Genomic DNA, 19927 nt, shown 5'->3' with positions numbered 1-19927 from the left:
TGATTTGGTTGGCTGGTTGCTGGGCTGCTTGGTTGCATGTGATGTATAGTTAGGGCTTAAGTCTGTCGTTCTTATTCATCACCGTTGTTTCTTATGTTTATATGTTGCGTGTGTTTGATGGTATCAATGTTGTCATTGTAGCTTCTTTTTTATTATTATTATTTTTATTTATTTGCAAAAAATTATATAATAATAATTGTTGCTTATTCTATGGAAGTTTAAAAGTAAATCAAAACAATTGCAATCTCAGACTCTAATTGGTTCCTGGGTGTCCGGTTGAAATTTACTTCATGTGTGTGTCTGTATGAGTGTGTGTAGTGTGTGTGTTTGTGTGCACATATCCTAATCTGTCAGCCATTTTTATTTATTGCTATTATTAATCAATTATTATTAATTAATAATAACCATATATCTTTATTTACTTAATTAATAATTAATTAATTAACTAATTAATAACAAACAATTTGCATAATATTCTAGTGTGATTATGTCTGCAGTCCTGTTCTAATTTGCTCGATTATTGTTTGTTATTGTTGCTGTTGTTATTATTATATTTATTATTATTAATATTATTGTTGTTGTTATTATTATTATTAGTAGTAGCAGTAGCAGTAGTAGTTGTTGCTGTTATATAAAGATCAAGAAGTAGTGAGAAAGGATTGAAAATAATATTTAAAGTATTTTCAGTGGCTGCTCATAGAAGATACATCACTATATCACATCATCACACACACACACACACACACACACACACACACACACACACACGAACACACGTTTAAATATTGGGTCTGGTACATTTTGAGAAGACTTGCTTATTTGGACCTTGGCTTCTAAACATTTCAATCTTGCCTGTAGCTGCCTAATGGTATCTCTATCAAAATGAGCTCACATGTATCATGCTGGCAATATACATTCACACATTTTTACAACTGTATCACATTTATTTCAACTTTATTTGGATGCCGTCCAAATGTCTTTTTCAATTGTTTAATTTTGTTACACAAACAGGAAATATTCAACTCGTTTTCAGCGGCGCGTTTTTTAAGCAGCATTGCACGCACGCTTTTACTTTCAACATGTATGTAGTTTCGACTGAACGAACACGCGAGAGAGCAGACTAAAAAATGCGATCCAAAAACTTAGTGAATAAAAATGTGCAACTATTTATTTATAGTTAATTTAGTCTCTGCCTCCTCGCACACTTTCGTTTCTCGTTGATAGCAGGATTTGCAACATTCGTAAATGTGATTAGTTGTGTAGAAGTTTCAAGACAAACCAACATAAATGATATAATCGTTGTTGTTGTTGCTGCTTTTATTGTTGTTGTTGCTGCTGCTGCTGCTGTTGCAGCAGCTGCTGTTGTTGTTGTTGCGTTATTATTCGTCGTGCTCTTCTCGTTACATTCTTTTTTGTCGTGATTGCTGTTTCTTTCTTTCGTCAGTGAAGCTGTAGATCGCCGCACATCAGACAGTCAAAAGAAGTGTCCTTATATTTCATACAAACACTACTTTGAATATTTACAGGACATTAATATTCGTGCTAGCAGAATGTTTGGCAAACAAAATGAATTGAAACCGCTTACACGAGTACATGAATTAAATTAAAAAACAATCTATATACTTTTTTCACATCGCCGGCATGTTACAACGCTTGCATTTGTATAAAAAACAGCATGCATACATACACACGCATGCATGCATACATACACACGCATGCATGCATACATACACACGCATGCATGCATGCATACACACGCATGCATGCATGCATACATGGCAGACCAACTCAAACATGCATGGATACAAACAAACATTCTCTCTGATGAACTGAACAATGACACAACCACCTAGGAATGACGAGGGATGACTTATTCCAAACGAACGCTGCTGTGGTGAGGCATCTCGCTGATGCAGTCGCCAAGTTCAGTCCTGGTGCTATCCTGTGCATCATCACCGATCCTGTTTGTTACATCTGTGACGCTGTTCTACGTTGTTGTGTTGTTGTTGTGCTGTGTTGTCGTTGTGTTGTTGTTGTGTTATTTTATTCCTTCAAAATTATCATTTTCTCCATCATCCCTACAAATCTCACTCACCTTGTCATCATCGCCGACTCGTCACCATCATTAATTACTCCGCCATCCTCGAGTTGTGTTGTGTTTGTGTTTTTCTTCACCATCGCCACATCACCACCAACACCCAGCAACACATCATCATTGTCACATGACGCTCCCCACCATGATGGCAGATCAACTCAACAGTGCCGATAGCAAGTGAGGTGTTCAAGTACAGGGGCGTCTACGACCCCAACCGCATATTCGGAGTGACGACGCTTGATGTCGTCAGGGCTAGTACGTTCATCGCTCAAGCCAAGGTGCTGATTGACTGGCAGGCTGTGTTTGGGTTGTGTTTTGATGTGTTGTGTTTGTGTTGTGTTTGTGTTGTGTGTGCTGTGTTTTGATGCGTTGTTTTACTTTGTGTTTGTGTTGTGTTGTGTTGTGCTGTGTTTGTGTTGTGTTTTGTTGTGTTATGTTTTGATGTGTTTATGTTGTTTTCGTGTTCGTGTTTGTGTTGTGTTTGTACTATGTATGTTGGGAGGTGAGATGGTGTAATGGTTAGAGGCGCCTGCTTCTTCGCTACGACGACCGGGTTCGATTTATTTCAAGGATGTCATGCGCAGTAAATTGTACAACGAGTTCATTCACACGTTTTCATTAACGTTGTGTCGTCGAGTTAATGTAATAAAAGAGAAAACTCGATTATCGTTACTATATTGCGTTGTGTTAACTTTTGTTGCTGTTTGTTCATGTGTTTGTTTGTTCTTTTGTTTGTTCTTTTGTTTGTGAGTTCATCTGTATGTTTGTTCTTTTGTTTGTTTGTTCTTCTGTTTGTTTGTTCTTTTGTTTGTTGTCTGATGCTCATTCGTTGTTCTGTTGCTTTGTTCAGTGCACTTTTGAATCAATGCGTTTGTTTAACATATATTTGTTCGTTAAACAAAAAAGAGCATCAACGATTTTTCCATCCATTCAGTAGCAGTTTATCTTTAAATAACTATGCAAATTTATGTTTAATATTTTCTTATTTTGTTTTTTTTTTTTTTGTGTGTTGACTTTTTCGTCTGTCCACCAATTGCCTAACTTTATAACATTTCTTTTTCTCTTCCTGATTGGGTAAGTGGTCCGTTGGGCCCTCTGGTCAGTTGTGTTAAATAAAAAAAAAAAATAAATAAAAAAATGTAATTTTTCTTTGCTGTCCGGTGCGTCTATATGCAGTTGTTTTAATACTTCTGTTGCTCGTTGTTTAGTAACTTTGAGATGTTTATTTATTTTAGCTGTCGAAATCGTTGTTGTTGTTGTGTTGTTGTTGTTATTGCTGTGTTTTGTTGTTATTATTGTGTTTTGTTGTCGTTGTTATTCGTGTTTATGTTGATGTGATAGATGTCGTTGATGGGGCTAGCAATTGCGTTGGCCTAGATGAGTAGCAGTCACGTAGAAAGGTGCTATTATTGCGAATGAACGAGCAAATAGAAATCTTTTTGTTGTTTTTGTTGTTGTTGTTGTTTGTAATGATTCATTGTGTTTGATGATGTCACCTAGTTGCAGCTTTGCATTGTTTTGCTATTTATAATGTTTTGTTGTTGTTGTTATTGCTGTTAATGATGTTGTTGTTGTTATAGATGATGTTGTTATCGACCGCCCCCTTAAAATTTTCACTCCACCACAGGGCATGAAGGCCCACGACGTGAACTGTCCGGTTGTTGGTGGACATTCGGGAGTGACCATCGTACCCCTCATCTCTCAGTGCCAACCTTTCGTGTCATTCCCACATGTCTGTTACTTTATCATATTTACTTTTATAATAATTTACCTTGATATAATATTGCGTCTTTCTTATATTATTATTATTATTATTATTTATTGTTATGTCTTGGTTACATTATACTTTTCAATTGCTAATCCTTCTATTCGCTTATTATTTTTTATTACATTCATATTTCAATGTTTAATGGAGTGCGGCTATTACTCCAATGGTTACTACAGCTGTTAGTGCATGCATCAATTCATTCATTCATTCATTCATTCATTCATTCATTCATATTCATTCATTCATTCATTCATTCATTCATTCATTCATTCAACTATTCTTTCATTCACAATTTTTCAAATCATGAATTCATTTCATATCACCAAGTGTGTGGGCGTTTCAAAAACTTGATCGTTTAAGTTATCAGTCAAATGAATATTAGTCAAATTGCCAACCGATCAATTAAATGATCATCAATCAATTAATTAATCGATCAAAATATCAAATGACCAGTCAATCAATTGATCAATCTATTGATTGAATAACCAACCAACCAAATGACCAACCGATCGGACGACAAATGATTGCAGGATGAAAGAGTGGCAATGACGACGAGGATTCAGAAAGCCGGTACAGAAGTGGTTGAAGCCAAGGCAGGCAATGTTAGTTGGCGGTGATTGGGGTGGTGCAAGTTGTTGGTGTGTGTTGTGTGGTGCGCGAGTTGCTGTGCGGGGTTTGATCTACAATTGGAAAAGTAAATTTTGACATTAGTTCGTCCTGTTGTTTTGTCTATTGTGGTTATGTTAGAGTTCATGAATCATTGAATTTTTTGATCAGTACTGCACCGGTTGAGTTTAGGTGTTTTTTGTTTACCGGTTCATATATATTGTTTATTTATACTCAAATGTTTATGTTCACACGCGTTCAAATGTCTGAATACGTTCAATTATGTTCACATGTGGTTGCAAATGTTCTTAAAACGCAAAATGTTCATCCAGGGATCTGCTACGCTGTCCATGGCCTATGCAGGCAACCAGTTCGTGAGTTCTTTGTTGGAAGCCTTGGAAGGTGAGACAGGAATTGTGGAGTGTGCCTACGTCAGATCTGATGAGACTGAGGCCAAATATTTTGCTACTCCTATTCTTCTTGGGGTTTGTTGGGTGATTTGGTCAGTTAGTTAGCTGGTTGGTTTGCTGGTTGGTTTTTGGTGAAATTGTTTAATGTTTTATGACACAAATATGATTAATGAAATGGTTTGATAAAACTCATCGAATGGGAAGTTTTTTAGACGAGCCTTAATATTATCTACATAAAATAGCCTTAATGTTGTTAGCAACCACATTAAATAACGTTAATGCTATTAACAGTCCAATTAATTTGTATTGATGTTATTAATGAATCATTTTAAATCATGTTCCGATGTTGAAGAACGGGGAACACTTGAACAGTGGGCATATCTAATCATAGCAGCAAATTGGTCGTGAAGAAAAAATTCAATAAATTATATTTCGGTTTCGCTAGCAATTTTTAGAACAGTTTTGGTTCACCAAATTTAACGAAAGTTTTCAAGAAAATTTTTATTGTATAAGGAAGGAAGTTTGAATGATTCGTACTTGTGGCTTGCTGTGTTATTGACGCTGATGGTTTGTTAGAAAAAAAAATCATATAAGTATATTAATTTTAATAATAATAATAATAATTATTATTATTATTATTATATTCAAAATAATAATCAAATCAAACTTTGACAAGCGCAGAGATTAGCAGAACATGCAGGGATTAATACGACAATTTAATGATTGAAATGATTAGAAAAGGGAAAACAATGCAAAAAAATTAATACAAACTCCTGGGAATATATTTTAAAAGCATGAAGTGCAAAAAATCCTAAGTGGCGTCAGGAGAAAAAGCAAAACGGGCAGTAAATGGTTCAGTATTATTAAATTTAAAAAGTAATGACAAGAAACGAAAAACAGAAAAACCAATGACTTAATATGTTTACATCACTAAATAACTTAACTAAAGAATTCATTGACTGACCGACTGACCAATGGTTTGACAGCTCTTGGATGCAAATAAATTTTGTTCAAACTGAGTCGTTGGTACAAATTTGAAAAGAGCATGGAGAGGAGGATTAACAATTAATGTTAAAAATGTAGCAGATAACAAGCTGTGAATGTATGCAAATATTTTCTCATTGTTTATGTTTCAATATTTCAATCTAAAAAGAATCCTGTGTTTGCAGGAATTATCATTGAACATAATTATATATTGCAATTAGCAATTGTTTATATATGTGCTCGAACATCTGTCCAATTAATATTGTTATAACCGTGCTACCGAACGCACTAGATTCTAGCGTATTCTAGAATGCTCTAGTGACTGGAGCATTCTAGAGTATGCTAGAATCGGACCATCGAGAAGAATCTAGAAATGACGCTTGCGAGAGTATAAAAGCGCACGTCGCAAGCGATTAGTGAAATCCGTGATTAGTGAAATTCGTGATTTTGTGATCTCGTGAATAGCGATTCGGTGAATTATTTAAAGCGATATTTGATTTGTTTGTTGACGTTGTCATAGCGATAGATTTTAAACAATTTAAAAGTTAATTGTTGCGTTAATTTGAATTTGCTAGAAATAAACGATTAGTTGATTTCTTCTGTAAATAAAGTTTAATAACTAATAACTGTTTGGAGTATTTTATTCAATCGAAGATTTGAACCCGTCGCATTGTAAATCGGTTACGACAGCGAGTATTGTAACAATATTTACACGATGTTTGAAAAGTTACCATCGTTATTTGAATCGTCGGTCGCGTTATTTTAATGCTTCTGCTGTTCAGAGCTCTGTGTGGCTAACGTAATCAGGTTTGTTTGCAGTTGGTGCAACTTCTGTTTTGAAAGGTTTTTACGGTTGATATTCCAAGGTGATGTTGATGTTCTTTTGGGTCATTCAAATACAGTTTAGATGTTATGATCATCGTAGAATTGGTTAACATCTACTAATACACCATTACCATCACCTGATCTATGTTCTGTACGCACGGCTCACACGCACACATGCATCCACGCATACACACACGCATGCTTACAAACAAACATGCATGCATACGCACCGGCATACACGCAACAGACACACGCACAAGCATCTACTTATACAAATCCATACACGCCGACATAAACATGCACGCATGCATGCATACATACCGAAAGACCACAAAAACACATGCAGCAAACACACGTTTAGCCAGTTCAAGCTGCATGTAATCAATACAAAAATATTGTTTACAATTTTTGATCATGATCAGCTGGCTGGTTATTAATTGTTTCATCTGATTTGATTTGTTACATCATTTACAATTTACAGTGATTGTATTTCGGTATGTGTTTGCTTGGAAATTATGTTTGTTATAAGATTTCAGATTGGCACATGGACTGCGATATGTTAGCTAATGGACGAGAAACTAAAATGCATGCTTAGCCCAAACTGGGCCATGCGTTTCATGCTAAATACACACTGTAGCTATGTATGATTGATTTTTATTTGCATAAAATTTTAACTACTCACAAAATCAATATGTCAAGTAATGAAAAATGAAGTAGAACTTTCACAGATTACAAATAAAAGTTAAAAATTTAATTAATTATGTTATAAATAAAAATAATAGAATAATTGCACTGAAATGAAATATAAGTAATCGTAATTTTATGAACAAATAAACAAATATTTATATATAAATATATATATACAAGAATAAGTGTTATATGTATATATATCACATTTTAATAAAGATGAAGAGTTAAATTATTACGATTCGAATCTCTAATTCGTAAGCTACTTATCGCGCGAGTTCATAATTTCTAAAAGACCTTTATAGAACGGGAACAGCTTTTATTGTACAATGAACAACAGTAGTCAGACGTTAATTTCTCTCGTTCTCTTTGCAATCGATGACAAATCTTCTCGTCGGATGGCGCTTCACTATACGCTATATCAACCTTTGACACTGTAGATCGACTCTTTGAAGGATCATTGAACAGTTTGTCTGCAGGTTTCCGTATGGTGTCCTCTAATAGAATCCCTGAGGGAGTCTCGTTGGTCATGGCGTGGACGGTACTTCTGTATGCTATTAGAAACAAGGGGATGTGTTTGTCCCAATCCCGTTGGTTGTCGACTACCTCGGCCAAATGCTGTATGATGGTTTGGTTGAGCCGTTAAACCATCCCGTCAGATTGTGGGTGAAGTGGTTTCGTTCTTGTTTTGTTAATTCCAAGGATTCGGCACATTTCTCCCACTATCTGGGATTCAAAGTTCCTACCTTGGTCCGAATGTAGTTCTAAAGGAACTTCGAATTGAGTAACCCAGTTGGCTATGATTTTTTCCGCTATCGTCTGGGCCTCCTGGTTGGGTATCGGATAGACTGCTGGCCACTTGCTGAAATAATGTGCTACGACGAGCATACTGGGTAGGGGCCTGCAATGTCCACTGCAATCCGTTCAAATGGTGCTCCCACGTTGTAAACATGGAGCGGGCTTCTGACTTTGTTTTTGGGTCTTTTAACCGCAGCACAGGTGGTGCATTGCCTGCACCATACTTCCACGTCTTGTCGTGCGCGAACCCAATAGAACTTTGTCCGTAACCGGTCCAAGGTTTTATTGACTCCCAGGTGTCCTCCAGTCGGCTGTCCATGCATTTATTCAGTAACGTCTTCTGTCTTGCTTCGGGGTATTATTGTCTGCATCGTATGTTTTGTTCCGTCGGTGGACTCTCATTTCCGTTCCAGGAACCAGTTTTCCATATGCAGAGAATCCCATTAGGCTCAATACTCCTTGGTTATGGGGTCGTATTCCGCAACGTCCTGCCACCTTAGCCTTGGTCCTGCCTCCTTCCATTTGATGACATACTGCCAGTCTTCGTTAGTGCGTTGCGCAGCGGCCAGTTCCTCAGGAGTCCATCCGTTTTCTGTCATGAGGCGAATGTCCCTCACCTCTTCCGACTGTTCATTTTTTTCTAGTCGACAACAGTACTTGCAGTCTGGTGGGCACGGTCGACGGGATAAGGCCTCGGCGTTGCTGTGGTTGCTTCCTTTGCGGTGCAGCCTTCTCACGGTGATTATTCTTTTTTAGAGATTTGGGTTTTCATAGCCAGTCCGTGCCCCGCAAGGCTGGCCTTCTCTAGTTTTCCGACGTTTCGGCCGTCGGCGCTTTTATCGGCTGGTTCATCTTTGCTTTTGCTTCCTCTATTGTCTCCATAATTGCCTTTTTCTGTGGTTGTCGACAGTATCTTCGAATGTGCCCTTTTTTTCCACAGTTCCAACACTCCAGAGTGGGGTAGGTACCCGGGGCCGTTTCCATCTTTCGACAATCTACTTCCTCATGAATTTGTCTTATTTTTAAATCTTTTCTCAGCATCAGTTTTGCCGATTCCAGCGTCGTATATCTTTCAAAGGTACTTTGTAGGGTCTTCTCCTTTGAGATCGCCAACTCGTATTTGGTCTCTGGGTCCCGTAGCGCTTGGATGAATGCTTTGGTCGCTAACTTGTCCCTGAATCCTGGGGTTCCGGTCGGGTAAGCTAACAGCGTCAACCTTTCCACGTCCTGGGCCAGTTGTTGTGCAGTTTCCCCGGATTTCTGGACTCGGTGTTCTAGTTGCGTCGAGGAAAAAATTTTCGGTGTAGCTATTGCCAAAACGTCGTGTCAGTGCAGCTGTTAATGACTCGAAATTTTTTCTGTCCTTGACTGGTTTTGCTTGCAGCACCTCCAGTGCTGATCCTCGGAGTGCCAGTACCAATGTAGTGGCTCGTTCTTTGTCGTCTCGTGAATAGCTAAGTGCCACTGCCTCGAACTGGGTTCGATAGCTCTCCCAAGGGATTATGCCATCGAATGTCGGCGCTTTCACCGTTTTTGCAGATACGCGATTGGGTGTCCCGTTCTTGTTTTTATCTGCCAGCTCTTGAGATATTTTATCTAATTCTTTTTTGTGTCTTCTTTCCAGTTCGTCGACTCTTTCGTTCAGCGTTGCTGTTTGTAACTCGATTTTGTCGAGTTACTTTTTTTATTTCTTCTGTCTTCCGTGACTGCTGTTTTATTTTATTGTTGATTTTTTCGAATTGTTTTTTTAATTCGACTATAATATTTTTTATTTCGTCTCTTATTATGATCGATTGTTCTGCCATTTTGGCCAATTGTTCCTCTATTATTTTGGCCGATTGTTCTTCTAATTTGGCCGATTGTGCATCCATTTTGGCCAATTGTTCTTTTGTTTTAACCGATTGTGCATCCATTTTGGCCATCATCATTTGCACCATCCTCTCGAACTGCTGCATCATGTTGGTTTGTTCACATTTGGCGATTGCATCGCTAGTGATGATTTCTTCTTCGTTGTTGTTTCCGCCAATGTCTTCTTGCGAGTGGTCTTCTTTTTGTGGTTGGCTGTGTGAACGAGTGACGCGTCTGTTATTTGTTGTTTCATTCTGTTCTGACATCTTTGAGTTCTCTTAGAAATCTCGCTTCTGACACCAATGTTACGTTTCGCATCTCTAATTCGTATGCTATCGTATCGCGTGAGTTCACAATTTTTAAAAGACCATTATAGAACGGGAACAGCTTTTATTGTACAATGAACAACAGTAGTCAGACGTTAATTTCTCTCGTTCTCTTGCAATCGATGACAAATCTTCTCGTCGGATGGCGCTTCACTATACGTTATATCAACCTTTGACACTGTAGATCGATTCTTTGAAGGATTATCATAAAAAGAATCTAACATTTATTGGTGTGGTTCATATATGTACCTGAACTCATCGGCGATGACACTTGCCATTTCATAATTTCCTGTGATTCCGGGTTTTGAAAATTTTTGTTTTACCTCATTGAAATTTAAATCATCATATTTGAATGATGGCATTGTAAATCTTTTATTGCAACTGTCCATCACTTGATTCATAAAAATATAATATTTTGCACCTGACAATTGCCGATGTCATCCAAACCTCGATTCCAAAAAGTCAGAATGAAACTCCCTGCAAAACATATGTCAGGGTTTGTCTTAAATGTCTTTAAAATCTTATCAATTTAATAAATAACACGTGCAACCGGAGGACAGTTTATGAATATTTTATTTTAACAGTTCCAAACAGTTAACAAAATAAAAAGAACTCTATGAAAACACTGAATGAAATTTGTTGAAATGTTAACTCTTCAAGAAACTCTGGTTGACGACGAAGTTGTTGTTGCAATGCGTTAACTGAAACCACTGGTTAAAGAGCTTATAATGATCACCAATCGTGCCACTGAGTTTTAAACGTGTGCTTTCTTCATTATGCAGTTCTGACGAATGCAAAACTGGTTTTTTTCAACAGGTTTATTTATGAAAAAAAAAACGAAAAGGATACCCAAAAAAGCATAGCCCTTGTTCAAGTTGGACAAACGAAACATATGCAAAACAGAAAAAAAATAGAAAATTTCTCATAGATTCAACGAAATTATAAATAAAAACACATGCAGCAAACAAAAATCGTAACAAAATTGCATGTATACCAATCACGACAAACAATTTAAATAAGTTTTCAGTTTAAACTTGAAATCTCCAAAGGTTGAACACAAATCAGTTCTTACTTATTTAGCTGGAATTCAACTTTTGAGCTAAAGTGTCGGTAAACACCCCACCGTAGGACCAACATAGGCTTTGTACGAACCCGGAAGCATCGCGTTGTTGGCAGCGTCCATATGATAAGATCGATAGTATATAATTCGATAATGTTGATATAACAATGATAATGTATCGTTAAAATGCCGATGATGCACTATCAACTCGCAGAAAAATGGTATCGAAAAGAACTTTGGCGTGGGCAAGACAATCGAATTTGAGGTGAACCTCATCAAACATGCCATCCCTGAACTGCAGAAAAACATTCGCAAGGGAGAGGAGTACCTCGTCAAGTACCCCATCACCGACTGATTGATTGGTTGATCGGTTAATTGATTGATTGATCGGTCGATTGATTGATTGGTTGATTGATTGATTGATTGATTGGTTGATTGATTGATTGATTGATTGATTGATTGATTGATTGATTGATTGATTGATTGATTGATTGATTGATTGATTGATTGATTGATTGATTGATTGATTGATTGATTGATTGATTGATTGATTGATTGATTGATTGATTGATTGATTGATCGATCGATTGATCGATCGATCGATCGATTGATTGATCGATCGATGCTTGTTCTCACTTTAGGACGAGATTAGATTGGAGATGTTAGAAATTTGTTGATAGCTATCATTGTTCATTTGGTTTTTAGCTTATAATGGATTCTGTATATCACCTTTTCACAAATAATATGGACAGCCTAAAATTACATTTTTCTTTTGTTTCATCATCGTTATTGTAATTTATCGTCGCAAATCATCACTGAAGTTTCTTTTCTGATCACTTTTTTATCATCATGTAATAAGACAATCGTGAAAGACGTCATCACGTCACTGAGTTGGCACTAAGAACTTTCACCCATTCATGTTTTTTTTTCCTCAGTTTATTAATTAGTTTCATTCAGTCAGTCATACTGATAATTTGTGAAGTATTTTTGAAAAATTTAAATCTATTACATTAATTAAAAAAATTTATTTAATAACAAATCGTGATTAATAACAGCCCTCGGCCCTGGGCATCGCAACGTATTTTTTGACTTATTCCAAATTAATTCACCACCGCACAATTTTTTTCAAACTTTTAAAATTAATCTCTTCCAAACAACTTTTCATCGGAGCCTTCATATCGCAAGTATTATTGTTCAGATTCACCATCATCGTCAAGCCCACTACGATTCATTTAAAATTCATTATTCATTCATTATTTTATTCGTTATTGTTATTATTATTACTACTGTTATTATTATTGTTATTATTACTATTATTATCTACCATAGTCGTCGTCGTTTCAATCACAAATAAATTTTTTTTTTTTTTTTCTGTAAACGTTAAATTTTGTTGATCGTGCCTTCTACGCATGCATGTATAGACGAATGCATGTATGGACGCATGCATGTATGGACGCATGCATGTATGGACGCATGCATGTATGGACGCATGCATGCATGTACGCATGCATGCATGCGACCTGAGCGATGATGAGGACTTGTACTTAGTTTTTAAATTCTATCAACCAAGCATAATTAATATACGTGTCTCTGTATGTGTGTCTGTCTGTCTGTCTGTTTGTCTGTAGTTTTGTATTTTGAAGTTCGTCTGTATGTTTGGTTTTAAATATAGATTTGTATTTATTTTTTCCATCTAATTAACAAACGTGTTATGTTGCAAGAATTGGCGATGATGATGATGATTAAGGCGGTGGTGATGTTAATGATGGTGATGCATATGATGCTTTTTGTATTATGCGACCGGGTAATAAGATAGATAGATATCATTTCTGTATATCATGATATGATATCATTACAATACGACCGGAATATCAAAATATCATCATCGTTATAATGTTGTGTTATCGGTATAAATGACCATGGCCGATAACGATTGTCGTTAGAGATGTGCACATCAGCGAACGTTCTCATCTTCTAACCGTGCTCTCTTATTTATTTTTCAAAACTTTTTAAACTTAACGAAATATTTAACAGCTGTGGATGTGAAACATTAACTCTCTCAAAGTAATAATTTTAATATAAAATCATTGTGCATGTCCACGTGTGTACTTGCACGTAATTTGAATATGCATACGATCGTGCTTTGTGTGTGTGTGTGTGTATGTATGTATGTGTGTGTGCATGTGTGTGTGCAATAACTGTGCATCAATGTAGGTATATGTTGTTTGCAAGGTGTCCGTACTCCGAACACGCATGTGCTATATAAATGCCATCTTCATTCACGGACATTAATCAATAGAAACTCCCATTTACATTTTATTTTAATGTGTTTAAATTACGAGCTAAATTTATTTTTGTTCTCTTTGCTGTTGGTTATTTATAACATTAATGTCATAATATATCGGGTGTTTGTTCATATAGCGATTATTATTTTACGTAATCTGGATCGTAAAAATTATTTAATATTTCTCTTTCTTTTTGCTTTAACATGAAAAACATTCATCAGCAGGATGTTTGATTCACTTTTAACATGGAATAAATTTACAAACGTTCGATTCATGTATGATAGCTGCATTGTTTGGTTTAAAACGAAAAAAAATCAACTTAATAAGCCTTCGTCGACCCCTTAAAGTTTAGCAGAAAGTAACTAATGTTTCAAATTTATTTCTCTAGTTGACTTAATTTCAATTTTGTTTCTCTGGACATGGTGGTCGCAATCGCAACTACTGGTGCGAAGGCGCCAAACACGCGTGCGTCCAAATTTGTGCTGCAGGGCTGGGAATCATATGAGCCTGGCGAGGTTGTGGTGATGATGAACTGAAGGCAATTATTTCTCTAATTAAAAATAATGCTCAATCAAATTTGAAATTGTACGTAAAACATTAATAGATTATGGGTAATTTATATATGTATTATCTTGTTGGTAAGAGTCGATTGCATAGATGCCAGATATTCAGATGTAACTGCCGCCAGTTCGTGGCCAGAGCACGCCATGGTCAAGGAGTGTTCATTTAACAGCAACAATCAGCCCAAACGACGATGATATGTCACCGCTCGACATCAACAGTTCAAGCAGCGAGATTCTGCCTCATCTAGCAAGCATACTTGCAGACACCTCAACAACGTTTTGTGGGAATCGTGCTTCTAAACCAAAGGCGCTCATGGCTATGGTCAGCTTAATTATCGATGGGTGCAGACAGCAATAAATATTTATTATACAAGCCAGCCAAGTTATCGTATTTTAAATTGGACGGCCTAATATTATTTGGTGTTTGAAATATAAAAATAATATAAAAATAATTAAGGTTTAAAGTTTTAGGAGCTATTGATCAATGCAAATTATAAAGACTATTTAAAATTGAATGCACTTTTACTACTTTACGTTAGGCCTATAGATGGCATTTATTAACCAAAAATTTATCAACGTTTTCATTCAAACTCATCAGAAACTTTTTAAACTCAGACATGAGAATTACACAATGTTTAGTGGATTTTATTGAAGTTAAAACCAAAAATAGGAACCTCTTTTTAGCTTTTTTATTCATTGAACATAAAATATTTGATTAACTCGATTTGAACAAACTCGCAAAAGACTCGTCGTTATTTAAAGCGAGGCAAGTAAAATTTTTTTTTAATTACTTAAATATCTACGACGTAAAAACTTTTTTTATAAATTTTTTTATAAATGAATTTGAAAAATTAGGGACCAAATAAATTGATTTTATTGATAGTTTCTAGCACAAAATGAATGTTAAAATTGAAAAGTTAAATTATAGGTTATATTTTAAGCTGCTTGAAAACATGCTTGTTTTCCCCATGATTTAAAGTAGCTAAGACATAGTTAACAAGGGAATAATTTATTTTTTATGGCATTAATAATAACAAATAAAAATTTGTGTGCCAAATCAAACAATTCAAAATTCCAATTGAAAAAAGCATGAGTGAGGCGATGCACGTTGTAAGCATCGAAGCAGCAGTACTGATCATTGCGTTCGTCCGGGCTCTGAATGTAGTTAGCACAGTTCGTACGATCGTCTTCTTGTTCTCGCTTTATCTTAACTCGTGTTAAACACTCTTTTGCCAAATCTGCTTTTGCTTTTTCTGGTCCTTTTCTCTGGAACTCTCTACCTACTTCTCTGACTACTTCTCCATCACTTGCGAAGTTCAGAGCGGATCTCAAGACCCATCTGTTTTCAAAATTCATTAAGGAGTGCTGTTGAACATCGCGGAAATAGCGTTTTATAAGCTAATTGATTGATTGAGAATGAAGTTGGATATTTTTATATTTTAAACCTTTGTTAGTATTTTATATAATGTATACTGGCGTTCCGTCGCCATACAGTAGTTAAGACTCTTGTACGAATTGTTGTTGTCGTTGTGTGAAATTTATATAGTTTTTCATTAGCACAGATGGTATTCGAACCGCGTTCGTGTCAGCACGCAATAACAACGTATAACGCAACATGAATCGCCCACTAGCAAAAATTGTTTATCTGAACTGTTTTGTTGAATGTAAGCCTTGAAAACGCAAATAAATAGTAGAGTTGAATGAACTTATAACCGATAAACTGCTGATGCTGAAATGGTTTCGTCTACTTGAAAAGCTCATTCCAGGCTCATCAATCACGTTCCAGGTATATCGATCACTCTGTTATTCTGATGAACGTCTGGAACAATTGTTATCTTGATAAATTCTGCAAAGTCGTGTAAGTTGAAAGGTGCGTTGAGTCTTAACTGCTCACGATTAACAAGACCAATCAGATGATATGGTGTCGACCTCATTAAACCTGTCTGTTTGAAAAGTTCCAAAAGTAATCGTACAAGTTGGATAGCTATGTTATTTATCAAGCTAGTCTGATACAATTCTTTAAATTTTTAAAATGTTTATTTGGCTGAGTAGCATTTATTTTTCAGCTAAAATCTCTGTTCACAGATTGCAATAACTAACTTATGCTCGTAATTTCAAATAAATCGATGCCACGCAACAGAAGCATTTGTATATTTTTTTAAATTTTAATAGGTACTTGCACAGCACAAACCAACACGACGCAAATTTCAATTTTTAAATGACGCCTGCTCCTCCCGCTGGTTAAAATTATTAGAGAGTATTGAATCCTTTGGCATCAAATTGTCTCATATTACAGAATGTACTTAAGCATAAATAAGGTTTACTGAATTTACTCAAATGTTTAGTTAACTGTAGCAAAATATTTCTCGTTTCAGACTGACCCGACTGTTAAAGAATGATACAATTTATCACAATACAGTCATTTCCTACATTGGATAAACATAAAAACAAATTGTATATACTTTTACGTGAATAAATAAACCATAGGCTAATTATTAATTACGACGATAAAAAATTGAAACTACACAAAAATAAAACAAAGGAAAAAACTGTCGAGCAGTTTAATAATCTTGACTCTGAGAGGTCTTCCTGCTCGGAGACTCGTTTGAGTTCTGGCCGGGAACTTTAGTCTTCTTTGGGAGAAGACTTGCTTCGATGTGAGGCAGCACTCCACCCTGAGCAATTGTCACTCCATTGAAAAGAGTGTTCAACTCGTCATCATTCCTGACAGCCAGCTGGATGTGCCGTGGAATGATCCTCGATTTCTTGTTATCATGCGCCGCATTGCCGGCCAGTTCCAAAATCTCTGCAGTCAGGTACTCCAAAACTGCAGCCAGGTACACTGGAGCACCTGAACCCATTCTGTCCGCGTAATGTCCTGCAACAAACGGTGCATATTTTGTGAACATTTTAAAGCGATAGTGCGTGTGTTAAATACATTTCAAACATTTCACACATTTCAAACAATAGGAAAGAAGCAAACGTAATATAAAAAACGGGACGCTGTACGGTGGAATTGTATAGAAAGTAAACAAAATATTTGCACTTTTGTAACTATAGAGAGTTAAGCAATGCAGTGCGCAAGGTTGTTGGAAATTATACTGGGTTAATTATGAAGTTATTCAGAGTTAAGTGAAAATATATAGGTTAATATGAATTTTAAAAGTTTATATGAAATTATATAGGGTAATGAAACCATTTTGAATTGAAGGACATTTTGTATTGAACGAAATTGCTTGGGAGACAATTGTGTTCTTCAACATTTATTTTATCTTAGAGAGCCAGCATATGTACGTAATAGAATTCTGTGCACTCATTTCAACGCCATGAGTATAAAGTTAAACAAACCTTCGTGTCATAACTTGATAGCCAGCAAATGCTCAGAGTGGTAAGCATGCTGCTACATCATTACAATGACTGAACCGCTTGTCAAGATTAACTCGACTGGCGAACATTATAATTTACAAGTGTAAAATAACTTATGACTTAATTGTCTTTTTATCAGCCTGCATACAATTTCAAGCCAGACAACCATAAGATAACGAAGCCCTAAGCATTGTGAATTTATTCATTATAGTTTATTTTATTTATTTAGTTAGTTAGTTAGTTATTTATAAGTGCAATTTTAAAATTTATAACTTTCCATACATGTATTATAAACTAATTTTACAAAAGCTCAAAACGTGAAAAAATCGCAGAAAAAAATGTTACATACAAAATAATTAATCCACTAGTAGTAAATGAAACATAAAAGACATAAGTAATAAAATGAGAAGGTACCTTTCCTAAGGAGGCGGTGCACCCTGCCGACGGGGAAGGCCAGTCCCGACCTGAATGACCTGGACTTTTGCTTCATCTTGAAATCTTTTCCTTTCTTGCCTTTTGTGGACATTTTTAAGATTTTCAAATATTATAACACGAACTTATTTTTTGAGAAACAAGTTCCTTTCAGTTTAAGCGAGTTGGCGGGAATAAAACGGGAATGCTAGCTATGGTACTATTTAATTTGAACAGCACACGGGCAATGATTTGGCGCTTCAATTTTCACATTAGTTTGTAATTTGAATACTTTTGTGCCGAGTGCACATGACTAAATAAAAATTTATTTCGAAAAAGTTAACAGGGATTAATGTTGTTAGTTTGAAAACCGTAGATATCGAGGAAAAATATTTAGATTTAATATTAATTAATTAATTAATTATATATTGAATAAAACCTTTGAAACGGGAAACATTTTTATAAGAGTACCTATGCAGATTTGTAAATATTTTCGTTTGGCGTTGAGATTTTGTGAAGTTAAACCTGAAAAATTGATGGTCTAGAAAAGAAAAAAGATAAAATATTCACACCTTATTAGGAGGCTCTCTTTTTATAAAATATTTTTTATAATTTTAATATATTTTTATAATATATTATTACTACATTGCCTGTAGTGCCAAATCCCGACGGGACAACTCGAGTCGAAAATTCACATGAAAATACACAATTTGATTTTGTTTTATTATGCACCATCATTTTGGTGCAGACATTTCTAGCGGAGAATGATTTTTTAAATGTCTGCTAGTCGCACACAACAGAAACATGCAAACAAAGAAATATAGAGAATGCGGTTGAGCAAACTATACGTGTGCGTATGCAAACACAGATGCAAGTATAAATACGTGTAAAGTATACCTACCTACATGCATGTTGAAATAAAAATCCAGATTTGAGTCAGATTTGAAAAAATTGTCAGTTTGGCCGGCCAAAGACCGGTCCATTGATTATATATAATAAAAATCAATTTTCAAAAATATTTTATGAAAATTAACTTTTAATGGAAATTGTGAAATGTAGTTTTTAAAAAAGGTAAAAGGCCAATTAGCCCTACACTCTTCCTAGGTTCAGAGGAATCGACAGTACTCAAACAGCGTATGTGAATACGTGCTAAACGACGTATCACACATGAAGCATGTTATAGGCGTGGATTTTTTTGTCATAATTGAACAAGGTCAACGCACATAGCGAAACAGTAGGCCAACCAGGCGACCTTAAAATCACGATTATGACATCAGATTTATTAATGTTCCATCAATTTAACTTGGAGAATAACCCTAATCAAACCGATTATTATAGCGACATCAAAATTCATGGTCTTTCAATTGCATTTTTGGTATCTCTTTCTTTTGATGTGAAAAAACACAAAAGGATGACCAAATTCATGTTCCTTCTTCAATTCTTACTTTTTTGAATCATAACTATTTTATTTAACGGTATTAATTTAAAAATGAATCCAGTATTGCGGTTGACTTATAACGAATAACTTTTATAAGTTTAGTTCAAAACCGGTTGTAGAAATAACAAAAGTGAAATTATTATAAATTAAATTGAAAATCTATGGTCACGTGGTATCTGTCAATTCTGTGGCCACGTATTTTTGACAAAATAGTGATTAAATTGTCGTCTTCAATAAAAAAAATAAAAAATTCTCATCAAATTGTTTGTTGAAGAGCTGTTTGTAATTTTGTAAAATCCGTTTGCAGGTGGGTCTCACGCATCTGACGTTTTGTGAAGTTGATAATGTTGATTTTTTATGTAATTTTTTGCCATTTTGCTCCTGTCTTATGTACTTTTTAAAAATTGTTAAACTTAAACTTTTCATCTTTGCTTCATGGTCTGTAGTCTGATTCTGA

The 19927-nt window shown here is 35.5% G+C and overlaps 2 protein-coding genes across 2 annotated transcripts in view; one reads left to right on the top strand and one right to left on the bottom strand.

Annotated features, from left to right (window-relative positions):
• HELRODRAFT_185773 (hypothetical protein) overlaps window positions 1–13960 on the top strand; it is a 29390-nt gene extending 15430 nt beyond the window's left edge. Inside the window, exons 4-10 of the mRNA XM_009023352.1 lie at window positions 1854–1963; window positions 2248–2373; window positions 3723–3827; window positions 4394–4465; window positions 4802–4954; window positions 11622–11765; window positions 11878–13960. Coding sequence (XP_009021600.1) covers window positions 1854–1963; window positions 2248–2373; window positions 3723–3827; window positions 4394–4465; window positions 4802–4954; window positions 11622–11762 — 707 coding nt within the window. The 3' untranslated portion in view covers window positions 11763–11765; window positions 11878–13960. The remainder of the gene's footprint in view (window positions 1–1853; window positions 1964–2247; window positions 2374–3722; window positions 3828–4393; window positions 4466–4801; window positions 4955–11621; window positions 11766–11877) is intronic.
• A 2266-nt stretch (window positions 13961–16226) lies between these two features.
• On the bottom strand, window positions 16227–18235 carry HELRODRAFT_154963 (hypothetical protein). Its single transcript, XM_009023351.1, has 2 exons — window positions 18036–18235; window positions 16227–17133 (listed from the first exon to the last, which is right to left on the bottom strand). The coding sequence occupies exons 1-2, from the start codon at window positions 18109–18111 to the stop codon at window positions 16817–16819; spliced, it is 393 nt and encodes a 130-aa protein (XP_009021599.1). The 5' UTR covers window positions 18112–18235; the 3' UTR covers window positions 16227–16816.
• Between the last annotated feature and the right edge of the window lie 1692 nt (window positions 18236–19927).

Source organism: Helobdella robusta, assembly GCF_000326865.2.
Source record: "Helobdella robusta unplaced genomic scaffold HELROscaffold_36, whole genome shotgun sequence".
In the NCBI taxonomy this organism is placed as follows: Eukaryota; Metazoa; Annelida; class Clitellata; order Rhynchobdellida; family Glossiphoniidae; genus Helobdella; species Helobdella robusta.
The sequence above is the reverse complement of the archived record's forward strand: the minus strand, read 5'-3'. Positions and strand labels throughout refer to the sequence as shown.

Coding starts and splice junctions, on each gene's coding strand:
- HELRODRAFT_154963 (XM_009023351.1), bottom strand. CDS start 18,111: ATGAAGCAAAAGTCCAGGTCATTCAGGTCGGGACTGGCCTTCCCCGTC. Junction 17,134..18,035: donor GCACCGCCTCCTTAGGAAAG/GTACCTTCTCAT, acceptor CGTTTGTTGCAG/GACATTACGCGGACAGAATG.